We start from the raw sequence: 15,684 nt of genomic DNA, 5'->3' as shown, positions 1-15,684 counted from the left end.
TGGACAGAAATAGCACTGACCAGCACTATAGGCTGACAGGTTTTCAAACCCGGTGTTGTGCCAAAAAGTGATCGGGTGCCAAAAACTGTATTCCGATGTTTCTGTATGTTTTCTTTGCGTGACACCTTTGCTTATATTGGTAAAGATATTGTGGTGAAAAGGTTTTTACAAAGGGATCATACATAAAATAAAGAAATTAAGTGTTTTTGCAAGTAATCTTTATGACTCTGTGTTACTTTACCTACATGTTAATCCTAAGAATTATTAAAATATCTTATTGGAGCTGTGATGTTATATCTGTTGCGATTTTTGCTTCCCTCTATCAGATCTCTCTTGACAAAGACATTTTTAATGTCAGTGAGAATTTTGCCTGCAATAAAGGCTATATAACCAATATAACCAAAAACTGATTCGTAAGAGATGTTTGAGATGTTTGAAAGATTATAGGCGGTACTGCAAATTTTGGTATCGATCCAATACCAAGTAAATAAAGGGCTAGTATTGTCGATACCAAGATCAGTATATGCTGATTTATGAGAATAATCATCATCAGATTGCAAATTCTTAAACACATTTTAATGACACTGTGATCACTATCATTGTTATTTTACACAATATTAGTAAACACAATAAACCAACAATTCCGTGTTTCATGGGGTTTTTGGAGATGTGTTGCAGATGGGCTACAGGCTATAAATAAAATAGACTTGACAGTCAGTCAGACATTTTTTTTATAATGTTTGAGGCATAGTTTTTCATAAAAAAAAACTGCAGTAATTTAAGACAGTTCAGTGCAATACTGAATTCAGAGGATAGAAAGAAAGTATCGATCCTATCATGCTAGTGTACCACTACCAGCGTCGGTATTGATGTCATCGATATTTGGCTCGATCCGCCAACCTGTGAAATCCTTTCTAAATTACATTCTATTCAGTTTTTCCACATGAAGTTTTCATTTTCTAAACTTTAGTTTCATTGTAAGAATGGAGCCAGCTCGAGTAGGCAAATAACAAAGTCTCATACTCAATAACCCTGTTAGAGTCCTTGAACAGTTTTTTTTTTCTTCTTCGTGAGTGGTCTACATTCCCTTTCATAAGAAATTAAGGACATTGAACATTTATTTTAAAAGAATCTCCTCTACATGCAGGACTACAATGGTCTTTTTTGTTTATTTTGTTTTTTGCTCAGTTTTTTTTTAGTTACCGTCACTTTATTGTTTTCTTTTTATTTTGTTTCTTTACCCGCTGGGTACCATGGCAACCGTGGACGTACATCTACAAAAAATAATAAATAAATAAAAAGCCCCAGCAACGAATAGTGAACGAATTCTGTTCGTATATAAACAAACTATAGTTTACCCTGCTAAACATTACAGCCTGAAACAGAGAGAGTTTGAGAAGATAGCCACGCATAGAAGCAACTTAGGTTGGTTTATTACCGTTATGGCTGGTGCATTATTTATTTTACCTCGTGTAAATTCTTATTCATGCCAGTCTGGCTTTGAACTGTGCCTTTTCTCTCAGGTAAAGAGGATTCGTGAGTGGGAGGTAGCAGGGCCTGATGATGCAGAAGGCTGTTGCCCACGAGAAGCAGGATGAAGGTATGACCAGCAGCTCTGACACCTCTATATGGTCCAGTCCCTCCGGATCATACAGTAGCTCTGATGATCCACAATACACCTCTGTGTGTGAAGACAAAGCAGATGCCATCCCATCATTTCAGTGGCAAGGATCAAAGCGGTCTAGAAGACTTGTATTTGGTAGTTTTCATATCTCAAACATCTCAATATCTAAATATTTTATATACAATTCCCTCTACCATGAGTAAAGTGTTTTGGGGTGTCCTTCCTCTTCAGGTAATAAAGCTCATGGGGGCAGCATGCAAAAGACAAACCCTACTACAAACTGCTATATGGTTAGCTTGCCTCCAATCAGGTCCCTGGAGACTCCAAAGCCAAGCCTGAAGCGCATCAGGGAGCTTGAGAACAAGGTGTGGAGTCTGCAGCAGCAGCTGTGTGAGTCCAGGGCGGAGAACAAACTCCTGAAGAACGTGCAACATCGCCACATGGTGGCACTGCAGCACTTCCAAGACTCAGAGAACAGTATTGCACAGGTGGGTTTGTGGTTTCTGCCACTAGTCTCTCTTGCTTTTCAGATTCATGTTATCAATTAACTGTATGTGTACAAAATACTGCTATTTTTCCTCATCTTTCTCTTTATAGTGCCTGTATACGTCCCTCTCACAAATAACATCAGTGTTTCTGTTATTGTCATAATATTGGCCATATCTGTTCACAGACTGAAACCAAGCACAAAAACGAGGCCAGAGCTCTTCAGCATTTGCTCCGTGAGACCCGCACCTGCCGTGACAACCTAGCAAGGCAGCTGAGGAGCACAGAAGACAAAATGTTGCACACAAGGGAAGCTCTCCAGCACCTGCAGCTGCTCAGCCAGGATCACAACCTGCTGGAGCGGGAGGAGCTCACCCTGAGGCTGGCCAAAGCCTCTGCTGAGCTGGAGGAGAAGGACAAGAAGATACTGGTACGAAGGAGCAGAGAGTAGAATGATGGTGGACGATATAGCATCCTAAAAAAATATGTTTTACATTAAACATTTGCTTCTTTATTGTCTCTTCACTCTATTCTAGGACATGGAGAAGAATTTTGAGTTGTGCCAAGCTTCATTCAAGCGGCAAATAGTCACAGAGCAAAGAAAGATGAAAGAGGCGAGAAAAATATCCATCCACCTGCAACAGCAAGTATATCAGCTCACCAGAGAACTTGCGGTAAGCTGAAAGAGATGTGTGTGGTCATTCTGAGGCACCTCCCCCTGTCGCCATATAAGTCTGGGAGAAGAAAAAGTGAAAAAGTCTTGATTAGAAAAATAGCCAATGATCAACTGTAGAAACACAAGGTCTTATGCTTGGGTGTTACTAGTTAAACTCACTTGTCATTTTTCAATAAATAAATATATATATAAAAAAATATGTAAACAATTTAAAGGCGCTGACTGATGATCGGTGTGCGGTATGTTTTTTACTCATACAGTACAGAGAGCGGGAAATGGGAAAACGTAACATTTACTCCCACCGATTCCAGAACGGGTCGAGCAATAGAGGTAAAAAAACAAAACAAAAAAACCAATCTGCCTTATTGCAGCTTGCTCATGCTTGATTGGCTGTCTGAGTGGTTTTGATTTTTAGGCAGGGAAAACAAGATGGTTCAAACAGATGGATTAGGCCTGCTCCCCATTGGCCCTGCAAGTCTTTTGGAGAATGAATATTCAGAGCCTGTTCAGAGACTGGAGCAGCAGGAGAGCTCTGTGAACTGGGTATATGGTTCAGTTACTCAAAAACAGAACAACCTTCTCACATACCTGTCTTTTATCATTTTTAAATTATTTTATCAGCAAACCAATTTAAAATCTTTCTCTTGTTTCAGGGTCGTTACGGTCCAGCGCAGAAGTTTTCAGTTATAAAACGTCTAGAGAGAAAGGGTCCTGCTCATTTGTCTTTAAAAGAGAATCACCAAGACGATGCAAAGATATCTGCAAGTAAGTTACTCAATCCTAACAAAGTGACAATTCTCTAACAATATACAATCAAGAAACCAAACACTGTAAAAGGGGGAAAAAAGAACGGTTGAAATCGTAGTAACAGAGGCATAAGTTGTTTTGGCATTTTGTCAGGTTATTCAGTATTTTTCAAATTGAAATATTTGCTTTCAGATTGCAGTGACATCAGGAGTTCAGACAACAGTCCAGAGCCTCTAAATGAAGAAGATTGTATCAAAGAAAAGGAGGAACCAGAACCCACACGGGCACTCAATGGACCTGAATCCATAGTAAAACATCAGTTTTCAGACATCTGTTCAGATGAGAGCCCAGAAAATGAAAATAATGGAGAAGCCCCTCGGGTGCAGGAAGAGACGCGACAAACACAGCATGAAAGCACAATGGCCTTCACTTTAGAGAGGTGTCTGAATCGAGCAGCACCGAAGAGAAAAGAAAGCAGATTCCCCAGAATCAGAAGCAGCTACACCTTCAAACAGACCACAGAGAACCTGCACTGTGGAAGACCAGCATACAGCACTGAGGACTTGAGCCCACAGGAAAGCTCTGAGGTGGAGATCCTCAGTAGAATTCCTGAGCTTCATCTACCAGATGAGAAAACTGATGGAGGTGGAGCACACAGCTCTTAGACTGAATAAAGTGCAATTGAAAGGAAAGTGAAGGCTAGCTCATCATGATTATTATGCAGCTACCATAGAGAAACTTCTTTCTGCATCTTAACACACACAGTATGACTTTCTGAAACGTATTAACAGCCTGTAAACTAATGTTTTTCTACTCCAGACTCTTTATTTCAGTCGTTATTTCATTACAGTAATGTTTTACTGCCCAATTTGCTTTGGTTGGCTCATTCCCAGGTAAAGGTAAAATAACAAAACACATCTTTTTTTTTTCTTCTTTTTAATAAAAATTAATTTCCACATTTCCATACCACTGTTTCAAAGCAATATACACACAATCAAATAACCACATAATTATAAAACAATGATAACAATGATAACACTTTTTATAGTAAACTTCTGCTGCAATTTGAGATCACCAATATGCACTGCATTATTTTAACGTTCTTTGCTAGGAACAGCTGACTGAAAACGACAAAACAAAAACTGCAGCGTTCGTCATCAAAGGAAACTGTTGAGCACAGGATTAGGAAACACTCTAGCTGACAGCATTCAGAGCCAGAGTAACTACTTTGTTGCAAACCACCAACCAGCATGTGATTCCTACTCCACCTGAAAAAGAAAAACAACAAAACAAACAGCTCATTGATGGAGCTTGACTCCAGGCGGAAAAGAACAGCACATATTGATACACTACATGCATCATATTGTATAAAATCTACATATTGCAGAATACCTGCACTGAAGTGAAATGAATTAGGTTTTATTATCAGTGGATAATAAAATCATCATGATTTCTATTAAACTATAAGCTATGTGTAATTTTGTTTGTTTGTTTTATTAATAATGAAGCTGTTATGGATTTACCATCCACTTGATTAGATATACCTATTCAACTGCTCCTCAACACAATTATCTATTCAGCTAATCACATGGCAACAACTCCATGAATTTATGCATGAAGCTACGTGAAACATGACATGCTAAAGTTCAAAATGGGAACCAGAATTGGAATGAAAGCTGATTTAAGTGTCTCTGAATGCGGCATGGTTAGTGTCAGATGTGTTGGTCTGAGTATTTCAGGGATCAAGCACACTATACCCATCTTTTAATGGCTGTTTCCAACAGAATAAAATGCCATGTCACAAATCATCTCAAACTTTTTTTAAACATGACAGTGAGTTCGCTGTACTCAAATGGCCTCCACGGTCACCAAATCTCAGCTCAATAGTGCAGCTTTGGAATGTGGTAGAACAGGAGAGTCACATCAAGGACGTGCAGCTTGTGTGCATTGAGTGTATACTATAGGCTATGCTATCTAACACAAACCTGCCACTCCTGTTGGGAAAGCCACGAGGCGCTCCACGGGAGCAATCCATCTACTTGGTACCACAGTCACTGGATCAGAGTAATACTTCCATATCAATGAAATCATCAGCGCAGCCTGACAAGAAAAAACAAAACATCAAAAACACAAAAACAGACATATACTGTCAATAACGGCAAATAAGCTGATTCAGCAACCAAAAAATTATTATCTGGAGGTTTTGGCCAGTGCTATAGACTCACAACTAAATTAAAATACATTCATGCTTCTACTCGAAACCTCCACCTACCTGCAGTATGTAAAAAACAATGCTCACAACCCACTTCATTTTGGCTTGTTGAGCGGTTCTTGATTTGACTGCAATAGACAAGAAATATGCAACTGTTAGTCTCAACATATTAATTTTTCTTTATTTTGTAGTGATACTGCCAGTTCCTTTAAATCAGACGGAACTGTCATTTTGTTTCACTTTATTATTTGACCATCCCATGTCCAGGGAACTGAAACCAGGATAAATTCCTTTTTTTAACCAGTCACAGGGTAACAGGGAAAGTATTAGTCCATTCTTTATATGGTCTTTGTTAATACCAACATTACACAAAGTAAATCTTTGCTTAAATGTAAACAGACAGCACTATTACTTTTTATTCAAGAATCAGGTGAAGACTAGAGTCAACACTTTGAGAATCACAAGACATTGCGGTCAGAATAAAATCAAAATAGAGAAGAGCCTGGGTGTAATGCTGATTGTACAATAATTTAAAATTGACAATGTGCAGGTTTTGGAATAGGTCAGCAAAGAAACAGTCTTTAGCAGCCTTTGTATTGCTAAGTAAGTTATCACACAGAATAGACAGTGTTTCTTTACCAGATTGTCTGGGGTCAACCAACCAAAACAAGAGAGAATGAACAAGAGAGGTGAAGAGAAGAGGGCAGGCAGGTTGGAGTGGATGGAGACAAGTGTCAGGGGTGATACGTGACAGAAGGATAGCAACAAGAGTGAAAGGGAAGGTTCATAAGATGGGAGTAAGATCTGCTATGATGTATTGTTTGGAGACGGTGGTGCTGACAAAAAGACGGGAGCTCAAGCTGGTGGTGGCAGAACTGAAGATGGGAGTGACCAAGATTGACAGGTCTGCAGTCTGGAGATATGGTTAGAGGCAAGCTAACATGGTTTAGACAAGGTTTTAGACATGTGCAGAGGAAGCTGAGTGGATATGCTGGATCAAATGATGTTTAATATGGAGTTGCCAGGCAGGATGAAAAGTGGAAGACCACAGAGAAGATTGATGGATTCAGTGAAGGAACACATGCAGAGGGTTGGTGTGACAGAAGTGGATGCTAATCCTGAGGCTATGGGGCCAAAAACAGTTACTTACCTCTAAAATCCCCCAAATATGTCTTCTGACTGATAATTTATAACATGTAAATCTACATTAATAGACATTCACATCTGTGGAAGACATAATATATGCCCTTTCAGAGTACCTACTACATATTTTCTGCTGTGTTCCATAAAGAAAAAGCAATTAGTTTTAACTTTTTAGAGCTCATCACTCTGTTGCAGTAAACTTCATTTTGAGGCTCCTGTCACACCATCTATCCTCTGAATGTCAGTAGGCACTTTTAAATCTCACCATGTGTTTTCAGCTTGTCTGTTGTCTTGTTGATTTTGCGCTCCAGTCTGGCATATCTAGCAAACTCATCCATCATGCTAATGGAGGACTGCTCCTTCTTCATCTCTTGGATTTCAGCCCTCATCTCACTCTCCTGCTCAGCATCTTTCTGCACCATCTTTGAGAGCTTGAAGAAGGGGGGAAAATACTATCACTGAGCAGCCTGGGCCTGATTGAAATTTTTATAATTACGGTAGTAGTCCCTATTAGGCAGTCTAATCAGCACCTACGAATGCCAGTTTAACACTTTCCATGAGGATTTCCATGAGGCAACCTTTCGAGCTACAAACAATATTTAGCCGTAAAGCTAAGCTGTAAACAGTTTCTTAACATTAAAGCAGGACATTTGGCGATAAAGGAGGAAAAGGAATCCCAGTTAAATGCAGCAACTACTGGATTCTCGGTGAAACCCCACCCTCTGGTTGTAGCTCAGCTATAACTGAGGAGGTACAGCAGCTATAAGTTAGCTTGACAGACGGCTAAGCTAGTCAACAACAATCCACCGTGTGTCCGACGAGGACACAGATAATAATACACCGGCATTCAAACAACTTTAACAACAATCATATATGCAAACAATAACTCCTACTCACGAAGGAAGATATGGTCGGCAGAAGGATTTTCATAAGATTGCAGAGAAAAACCGAGCCAAGCACCAGGAGCCATGCATAACCGGCCGCCATGTTTGTTTCCTTTCTCCTCCACTCAGCCTCCTCCTTGTTGCAGCTGTTGAGCGACTGGACTGCTCGGTGCACTGACTTTAATAATTATCCCACTAAAGACGGGACATGCTGTTAGTAATTACGACTCTCTTTAAACACTAAAATAATGTAACGTGCATATATATGGCGTCCTCTATAATAAATGACTGGATAGGAAAATGGGGAAAATGCAGGATCTATTTATTTATTTTTATATTCTTCTTTGTTTATGTAAACTATATCTCAAACTCACCATTTGCCATGCATTATTCAAACCCTACACGTACACACACAACTAATACAGGTTATAAGCGGTTATAAAGTTAGATAAGGCCTGGATTGACTGATTGGCACACTGTCCTGCCCACACAGGTGAAGATGTTGTGTTTCAAAAATATGCTGCCTCATCCTCAAAGCCAATCACAGGAAGCAGTGGGCGGGGGCTCTGTCTTCCTGGTAGGTTGGTAGGATAAGGGATAAAATATACCGAGAGGGGGATCCAATCCGGTTTGAGCTAGTTCTGGTACTGCTCGGACGTTTATGTTAAGTTACAGACTGCAGCTGGTGGAGGTGTAGGCAGAGGTAGCTGGGCTGACAAAACAACAACAAGTCCTCCTTTTGTTTGTGTAACTGTTAAAAGAAAGGCAGTGTTCCCTTTTTTTTTTTAAATTCCTGCCGTGCAACCTAAGCAACAATGGGAAGGAAGAAAGTAAGTGGAAAGAAAATGTGTGCTTTACGTTTGGGTCGGCATGATGCAGAAATAGCGTTTTAAGAAACTGTAGCAGTTGTTTTGTGGTGTTAATACACGTATGCAGGAGCAATGCAACACGCTACGGCGTGTCCATGTGCGTGCCGTGGAGTCCACCTTTTCCTGCGCTCAGGTCTGTCTTGTCTCACTCGGCTGATACAGGGAAGTGGCGCCTTTTTACTTAGCACTGCTTTTTTCGCTCTCTTCCCCCAGTCCAGTTTAAAGCTTCTGTTTTGTAAAATGTGTGCCCGGCTGAGTTTTAATAATCACCAACTGTGCGCTGAAACAAAGGGGTGTAACCACCGTCGAGGCGCACAGGTTGGCATTTCGAGGAAATTTCTTTCGTAATTGCCTCCTTATTTATTTATTTACTTGTGCTCTGGGTTGCACGCGTGCCGTTTCAGGTACCAGCTGCACCTTCGGTCACGTGTCGCGTTTTTTAGCCGCATTTGCGGCCAAATTTGGCGGAGATTTTGACCTCAGGCGAGTGTGCGCGCACTGGAAGGCTGGTGCGCGTCACGCCTGAGGTGTGCAGTCCCTTCTCCCCCTCTCTCTGGTTAGGCTCGTTAATGGCAGTTGATGGATCCTCGACAGCACAGCGACACATCTGGCCGTTTTGATGTCAAGCGGAGCTCTGTTAGTAATGGAGGATGGTCTTATTTTTTCAGTTTAGTCACGCTGGTGATATAAACAGTGACAGCAGGCGGAGCGAGTCCACTCCTTATTTGTTGTGTCCACGGAGCTGCTGTTGCTCTGTGGGAAATAAACTGGCACCCGCCAGATCCTTTGAGTCAGCTCAAAAACGTGATCCTCCCCACGTACAGATTGCATAATTTCTTTGTGACTTGAAGGGAAGGAGAAGTGCCCATCCCCCCCACCATCCCCACCTCTTTGCGTTACACACCCACTTTAGCTCACTCATGAATGGTTGTTGGTTTTGGCTCATTATGTTTCTTCCCCCCTCACTCTCTTGTCTTTTTCAGGCTACCACTGATGCAGATGCAAGTGCAGAGGTTAGTATTTCCACTAATAAATTCAAAACTAATGCTGATACCCAGAATAAGATTGATGCTTCATAGCCAGCTCAGTGCATCCCAGTCTTAATCGGAGTTTTGAGACCGATCGTAAATTGGATGGGTTTTAAAGTGCAAGTTACATTGAGTTTGTGCAGCCCAAATTGTTCTTGTTTACCTGGTTTGTCTTAAATGAGTGCACAGGTAAAGAGTTTAGTGTTTCTAATGCCCTAAAACAGTAAACTATTCGTTCAATTTATTTCATTTAGGGAAAAAAGGAAGGACAAAAAAATACTATACAGAATAAAGCAAATTACACTCTGATAATGCTCCACCTATGCTGATTCAGTATACATATTGAATAGGAGCAGGAAGAAGTGCACACTTGTTTAATTCCACCCCTTCTCCTTAAGTTGGCAATTAATATTTATCCAGCTTCCTTACTGATTATAAACCTAAATAATAGCAATATAGATATTTCTAATGCTAAATTTGCAGCATGAATCAAAACAAACTCCCATAATGCAAAGTTTCATCTTTGCTCCCTTAAAGGACAAATAATGAAGAGCATACAGAGTGCAATTATATCCACAGTGTGTCTTTGTCCCCTGTCCTGTAACCTCGAACCAGTCACGGCAGATGGCCCCACCCCTCCTTTAGCCTTTCTGTCGAGGTTCCTTCCTGTTAAAAGGGAGTTTTTCATTCCCACTGTCATCAAGTGCTTGGAAATTGGGGATTGTCTGATTGTTGGGGTTTTGTCTATTATTGCAACATCTTTACATTACAGTATAAAGCATCCTTAGGTGTCCTGTTGTGATTTGGTGGTGTGTAAATAAAATGGCATGTCTGAAACACATGCTGGAAGTTACTACTTCCCTTTGTGGGCTCATTGTGTCATTGTAGCACCTCTCATTGAGTAACATGGGGGTTTTTTTTTCCATCATAAATGCTTGGGGGGGGGGGGCTTCTCTTCCGGAGTCCTTAACTGAATTAATGTGGCCTTCTGTGTTTTGTTTTGTTTTTCTTTGTTTTTTCTTCAGCCAAGGAGAAAGTCTCAGAGGTTATCAGAGGTAAGTCTACAAAGCTCAGCAACGACCTTGACAGATTAATCTGTGGATTTTCTCATTGCTGTGTTTGTAATTTTGGCACATCATTGTGTGTTACAGAAAGAGACACAACCAAAACCCCAGCCAGAAAAGACAAAGGTAAAAGCCAAATATTACCATTGCACACGTCCGCTATAACCACATAAAATGCACAGCAGGTTCATGATGCTTGGTTTGTTAATGACACCACAGGCACCCCCCAAGACCAAAAAGGTGAAAGAGGCAGCCAAGACAGAGGAGAAAAAAGAAGAACCTCAGGCAGAAAAGGAAGAGGTGCCAGCAGAAAATGGAGAGGCCAAAGCTGATGAGGTATTCTAAGTTTCCCTCTTTTGTGAGCGCCACGTGACATTTACACTGTCGCAAAACAGAACAAAATAAAAGTGTGTTTTCTCCGTTCTCCAGCAGGCCGCAGCAGCAGACGAAAAGGACGCCAAGGCTGAAGAGGAGGAGAAAGCAGCAGAGTAGTCGTGTTGCCACTGAACTAACTCGTCAGTGCTCCCTGTACCTCCTTTGTTGTAAAATGCAGAGAATATTTTTATCTACTATTTTCTTAAGACAGCAGTGTTTTTAGGGATATGATTGCTTTTTTTAAGAATAGTACGGTTTCCATTCAGTATCACGGCTTCTGTGAAGGGAAAGTTTATTGTGTCCTTGTGATCTTTTTGTCTTGTGTTTAATTTCTTTGTCTTTTTTAAAGCCTGTTTACCCGAGACATTTCAGAGGTACCATTTTGGAACTTTGTAACCGGTTTTGGAAAATGCATCAAAATTCTGTGCTGGATGGGTAATCGTTTGAAAGTTGTGTTCTATGTTAAGTAATGCCTTGCTCATGTTCATTATCATCACAGGAAGTCATTGGGTTAATTTTTATGTTATTGTGTATTTGAGACCAATACGATTGATCCATGTTTTCTGCTTTGCTTTAAACTAAATGCATTAGAGTTGTACTTCTGACTTTTTTCCTATTGTGAAATCTGTTTGGTTTGGGGATTTCTCTACTAATGTAGTTTCCTCCTTTAAACAAAAAAGTTTCCTTTTGTTATAAATGGTATAAAATACCAATTAAAGTGAGGACTGATTTAACCATGCATTTCTCAGCCATTGTGTACTGTATTTGGCCAGAGGGATTTATTTTAAATGACCTATTTCAGATGTTTCTATTGTAAACCACTTAAATTATAGATATTAGAAATTCCTCAAACTAAAATGCCTAAGTTACTAATTGTTGCTTTTTCATTTTTTTTAGATTTCTCAGTTAATTTGATAAGAGAATCACTGAAGATCACTTTATAAAGATGGTGACATTTACACTGATCAGGAATAACATTATGACCACAGGTGAAGTAAATAACAGTGATTAAATCTCCATCATAGCACCTGATGGTGGGTGGGTTATATTAGGGAGCAAATTAACATCTTGTCCTCAAACTCGATGTGTTGGGGGCAGGAAAAATGGACGAGCGTAATGATTTGAGCGAGTCTGTCAAAGGGCCATATTGTGATGGCTAGATGACTGGGTCAGTCGATCTCCAAAACTTCAGTTCTTGTGGGGCATTACTGGTCTGCAGTGGTCCATGGTGAACCAGCAACAGGGTCATGGGTGGTCATGGTTAATTGATCTGCGTGGTAAATGAAGGCTGCCCTGTGTGGTCAGATCCAATAGATGAGTTGCTGTTGCTCACATTGCCGAAAAATGTTAATGCTAATTTTGATGGAAAAGTTTCAGAATACACAGTCGGTTGCTGTTTGTTGCATATGGTGTTTAATAACCTCAGACTTTAAAGGCTGCCCATGCTGACCCCCAAAAGTACCAACAATGGGCGCTTGACCATCAGAACTGGAGCACAGAGCAATGGAATGGAGGTGGCTTGGAAACAGTATTCCCAGATAGCTATGGGCTCTTTCAACAGGATAATGAGCCATGCCACACAGCAGAATGATTTGAGGAGCATGAGTTTGAGGTGTTGACTTGACCTCCAAATTCCTCAAATCTCAATTCAATCAAGCATCTGTCTGTTTGATGTGCTGGACAACTGTCTGGTCTATGAAGGCCCCACCTAGCATCTTGCAGAACAAAAATGACCTATTGCTAACATTTTGGTGCCAAATACCATAGCACACCTTCAGGGGTCTAGTTGAGTCCATGCCTCAATGGGTCAGGTTTATTTTGGCATCGAAAGGGGGACCAACACAACATTAGGCACATCGTGTTGCGACTGATCAGTGTAAATATCTGACCATTGTGCTTGGGGTGGTTGATACTGAGCTCCTGAGACCCTACTGTACACACAGTTTGGCCCAAGATTTTCTATGTAATTATTGATTATGTACGTTCAAAGTTGCATTTGCTCATCAGCTAAAAATAATTAAGATCTTGAACCTTGACAGTGGCACAGAACCACTTTAAAAAAACCTTTTGCAATTCTCCACATAGAATAGAATAGAATGCCTTTATTGTCACTATACAGTTGTACAATGAGATACAGAGCATCTCCTACGCTATATACATATGGACAGTATTAACATAGGGGAAAATATATATATATATATATATAGATATAGATAGATATAGATATATATAGATATATATAGATATAGATAGATATAGATATAAAATGTACAAATATACAAGCCGGTTTTTATAAAAAAAGTAATATGTAATAAATAGTGTTGTGTATATACAGTTGAGTTATTGCACATAGAATTGGTATTGCACAGTGGTGGTCCACAGAGGAAGTGGAAAGAAAAAAAATTGGGGGGGGATGTGTAAACGGTGCATGTGTGAGTTCAGGGTGGTTATGGCTTTGGGGAAGAAACTGTTTTTGAGTCTGTGGGTTTTTGTGCTGATGCACCTGTAGCGCTTCCCTGAGGGAAGCAGGCTGAACATGTTGAAACCAGGGTGGGAGCTGTCCTTGATAATGTTTGCTGCTCTGCTGAGGCAGCGGGAGGAATAAATGTCCATCAGGGAGGGGAGAGGGCAGCCGATGATCTTTTGTGCTGTCTTGACTACACTCTGAAGCCTCACTCTATCCGCCTTGGTGCAGCTGCATACCATACCGTGATGCAGTAGGTTAGCAGGCTCTCAATGGACGAGCAGTAGAAGGTCAGCAGCAGGTTGGAGTTCAGCTTGTACTTCCTGAGGACTCTCAGGAAGTGCAGCCGCTGTTGGGCCTTCTTGACGACCGCTGAGATGTTGTCTGTCCAGGAGATGTCAGCAGAGATGAGGACACCAAGGAACCGGAAGGTGTGGACCCTCTGCACACACTCCCCGTTGATGTAAAGGGGGGCCAAGTCAGCGCTGTGTCTCCTGAAGTCAACAATGAGCTCTTTGGTTTTCTTAGTGTTCAGTACATGATACACTTGGCATGCTGGGAAATAGACCAGTCCTTTTAAAGTGCTTTATTACTCTAACCTTTTGGATAGGTTAAAGAACCAGTTGTTATGTACCACTACTAGTAAAAGTTATAATTTTATTTTTAAGAAGAAAATCATGGTGAACAACATCTGTGGCCTGCATCTCTCGGTCAGCAATGATTTTCTTCCTGTGACCTCTCCCTCAGCCACATAAGTCAGTCCTCAAACTACCGTATATATATGACGATCAAAGAAAAGAGACCACAGAGAAGATACGTTGGCTCATAACTTGTACTAAGTGTACATGTCAAAATATACAAACACACAGTCAAATAAACGGTCCTATTTTTATTCCTGCATACACACTTCCATACATACTTTAGAAAAACAAGAGCCAAAAATAATGGGCGCAAGTTTAGGAAAAGATTACCCACATGATCAGAGAGGGGAAATGCAGTAGTTCTGCTATATATGAAAAAGACTGGGCAGGTAGAGTTTTAAATGTAATAAACATTCTTTTTAAAGGAACCTCACCTGAAGCACTTAAGTGGATGCAGTGAAGGAGGGTTGGTGTAACAAAAGAAGATGCTAGTGATAGGGTGAGATGAAGATAAATGTGCTGCTATGGCGGCCCCTAAAGGAAGTGAATGAAGAAAAACTGATTGGTTTTTTGTTTGTTTGTTTGTTTTTTACATAAAACCACAAAGAACACGTTCAACTTTAACACCAAAGGCAGATCTTTTATGTGAAACTATAACACATCTGACAATAATGTTGTCTATAATAGCCTTACCAAATCGTTCCAACAATATAGTGTATATGACAGATCTTTTGTTTACAGTCTAGGCTTTCAACCTTGTCATCACCCACTGCAGGTCATGCCCATCCAGAGTGGAACAGAAAGCACTGATGGGTAAGTGTAATTTTCAGCTCTCAGAATGACTCATGTAGAGAAATTTTAAAAGGTATAAGACACAATTAACCAGTACTGAAAATAAAATAAAAATGCGAAAAATGCCATGCATATTTTTTTCTTTTCTTTTAACTTTTTTAAAAAAAATAATTTTCTTTATGTATCTTTGGATATTTTTATTTGCTTTTTCAGCAATTGAAATGACCTTCCGGTATCTGTTGCTCAAGTCAAGAATGAGTTTTGATTCTCAGATTTGTAATACATCATTTTTCGTGTTTATTTAATCCTGACCGCATGCCCAATATATCCTGTCTATAGGCCCAAGAGGGGAAAAACAAAACAAAACATGTATTTTGCATAAGGAACAATCAATAGAATATTATTATTGCTTCAAAGATTACATAACAATGTAATTTAACAGTTAATTTTAGTGTCGTAAATGTGCAATCAAATGGCAAATTCTTTGGTAAAAGCTGTCAATTTTATACAATTCACAAAGAATATAAGTGCAAGTATATTTCATAATAACCCACCAATAAAAAATAGCCGGCACTTTAGATAAAAAGCATGAAATACAGATTTCTATTTATATTTATACAGCGTACTAGAGCCGAGGATGGCAATATTATTAGGGCTCATCACTGATAATTTCGGAAAA

At 40.0% G+C, this 15,684-nt stretch overlaps 3 protein-coding genes across 3 annotated transcripts; 2 read left to right on the top strand and 1 right to left on the bottom strand.

Annotated features, from left to right (window-relative positions):
- Positions 1–1,297: 1,297 nt before the first annotated feature.
- Positions 1,298–4,198, top strand: LOC102309518 (lebercilin LCA5 like). The gene is made up of 9 exons (XM_005927345.3): positions 1,298–1,425; positions 1,524–1,759; positions 1,856–2,112; positions 2,298–2,540; positions 2,647–2,784; positions 3,047–3,116; positions 3,202–3,329; positions 3,440–3,551; positions 3,726–4,198. The coding sequence occupies exons 2-9, from the start codon at positions 1,561–1,563 to the stop codon at positions 4,196–4,198; spliced, it is 1,620 nt and encodes a 539-aa protein (XP_005927407.1). The 5' UTR covers positions 1,298–1,425; positions 1,524–1,560.
- Positions 4,199–4,456: 258 nt separating this feature from the next.
- Positions 4,457–8,060, bottom strand: get1 (guided entry of tail-anchored proteins factor 1). Its single transcript, XM_005927344.3, has 5 exons — positions 7,786–8,060; positions 7,154–7,319; positions 5,806–5,873; positions 5,519–5,633; positions 4,457–4,801 (listed from the first exon to the last, which is right to left on the bottom strand). The coding sequence occupies exons 1-5, from the start codon at positions 7,873–7,875 to the stop codon at positions 4,728–4,730; spliced, it is 513 nt and encodes a 170-aa protein (XP_005927406.1). The 5' UTR covers positions 7,876–8,060; the 3' UTR covers positions 4,457–4,727.
- A 301-nt stretch (positions 8,061–8,361) lies between these two features.
- LOC102308696 (non-histone chromosomal protein HMG-14A) lies at positions 8,362–11,842 on the top strand. Its single transcript, XM_005927343.3, has 6 exons — positions 8,362–8,602; positions 9,625–9,654; positions 10,695–10,724; positions 10,821–10,859; positions 10,953–11,069; positions 11,163–11,842. The coding sequence occupies exons 1-6, from the start codon at positions 8,588–8,590 to the stop codon at positions 11,223–11,225; spliced, it is 294 nt and encodes a 97-aa protein (XP_005927405.1). The 5' UTR covers positions 8,362–8,587; the 3' UTR covers positions 11,226–11,842.
- The last annotated feature ends 3,842 nt before the right edge of the window (positions 11,843–15,684 follow it).

Source organism: Haplochromis burtoni, unplaced genomic scaffold (genome assembly GCF_018398535.1).
Source record: "Haplochromis burtoni strain Fernald_Lab_line unplaced genomic scaffold, NCSU_Asbu1 Contig_88, whole genome shotgun sequence".
Classification (NCBI taxonomy): domain Eukaryota; kingdom Metazoa; phylum Chordata; class Actinopteri; order Cichliformes; family Cichlidae; genus Haplochromis; species Haplochromis burtoni.
This window is presented reverse-complemented; position numbering and strand designations above follow the sequence as displayed.

What these genes read in the sequence shown, in the direction of transcription:
- LOC102309518 (XM_005927345.3), top strand. Translation starts at nt 1,561, where the DNA reads ATGATGCAGAAGGCTGTTGCCCACGAGAAGCAGGATGAAGGTATGACC. An exon ending in GTCTAGAAGACTTGTATTTG is followed by an intron (nt 1,760 to 1,855) that starts GTAGTTTTCATA and finishes CTTCCTCTTCAG; the next exon opens with GTAATAAAGCTCATGGGGGC. An exon ending in AGCTCACCAGAGAACTTGCG is followed by an intron (nt 2,785 to 3,046) that starts GTAAGCTGAAAG and finishes TTACTCATACAG; the next exon opens with TACAGAGAGCGGGAAATGGG.
- get1 (XM_005927344.3), bottom strand. Translation starts at nt 7,875, where the DNA reads ATGGCGGCCGGTTATGCATGGCTCCTGGTGCTTGGCTCGGTTTTTCTC. An exon ending in TGCCGACCATATCTTCCTTC is followed by an intron (nt 7,320 to 7,785) that starts GTGAGTAGGAGT and finishes CCCTTCTTCAAG; the next exon opens with CTCTCAAAGATGGTGCAGAA. An exon ending in TTGTTTTTTACATACTGCAG is followed by an intron (nt 5,634 to 5,805) that starts GTAGGTGGAGGT and finishes TTTTCTTGTCAG; the next exon opens with GCTGCGCTGATGATTTCATT.
- LOC102308696 (XM_005927343.3), top strand. An exon ending in ATGCAGATGCAAGTGCAGAG is followed by an intron (nt 9,655 to 10,694) that starts GTTAGTATTTCC and finishes TTTTTTCTTCAG; the next exon opens with CCAAGGAGAAAGTCTCAGAG. An exon ending in AGTCTCAGAGGTTATCAGAG is followed by an intron (nt 10,725 to 10,820) that starts GTAAGTCTACAA and finishes TGTGTGTTACAG; the next exon opens with AAAGAGACACAACCAAAACC.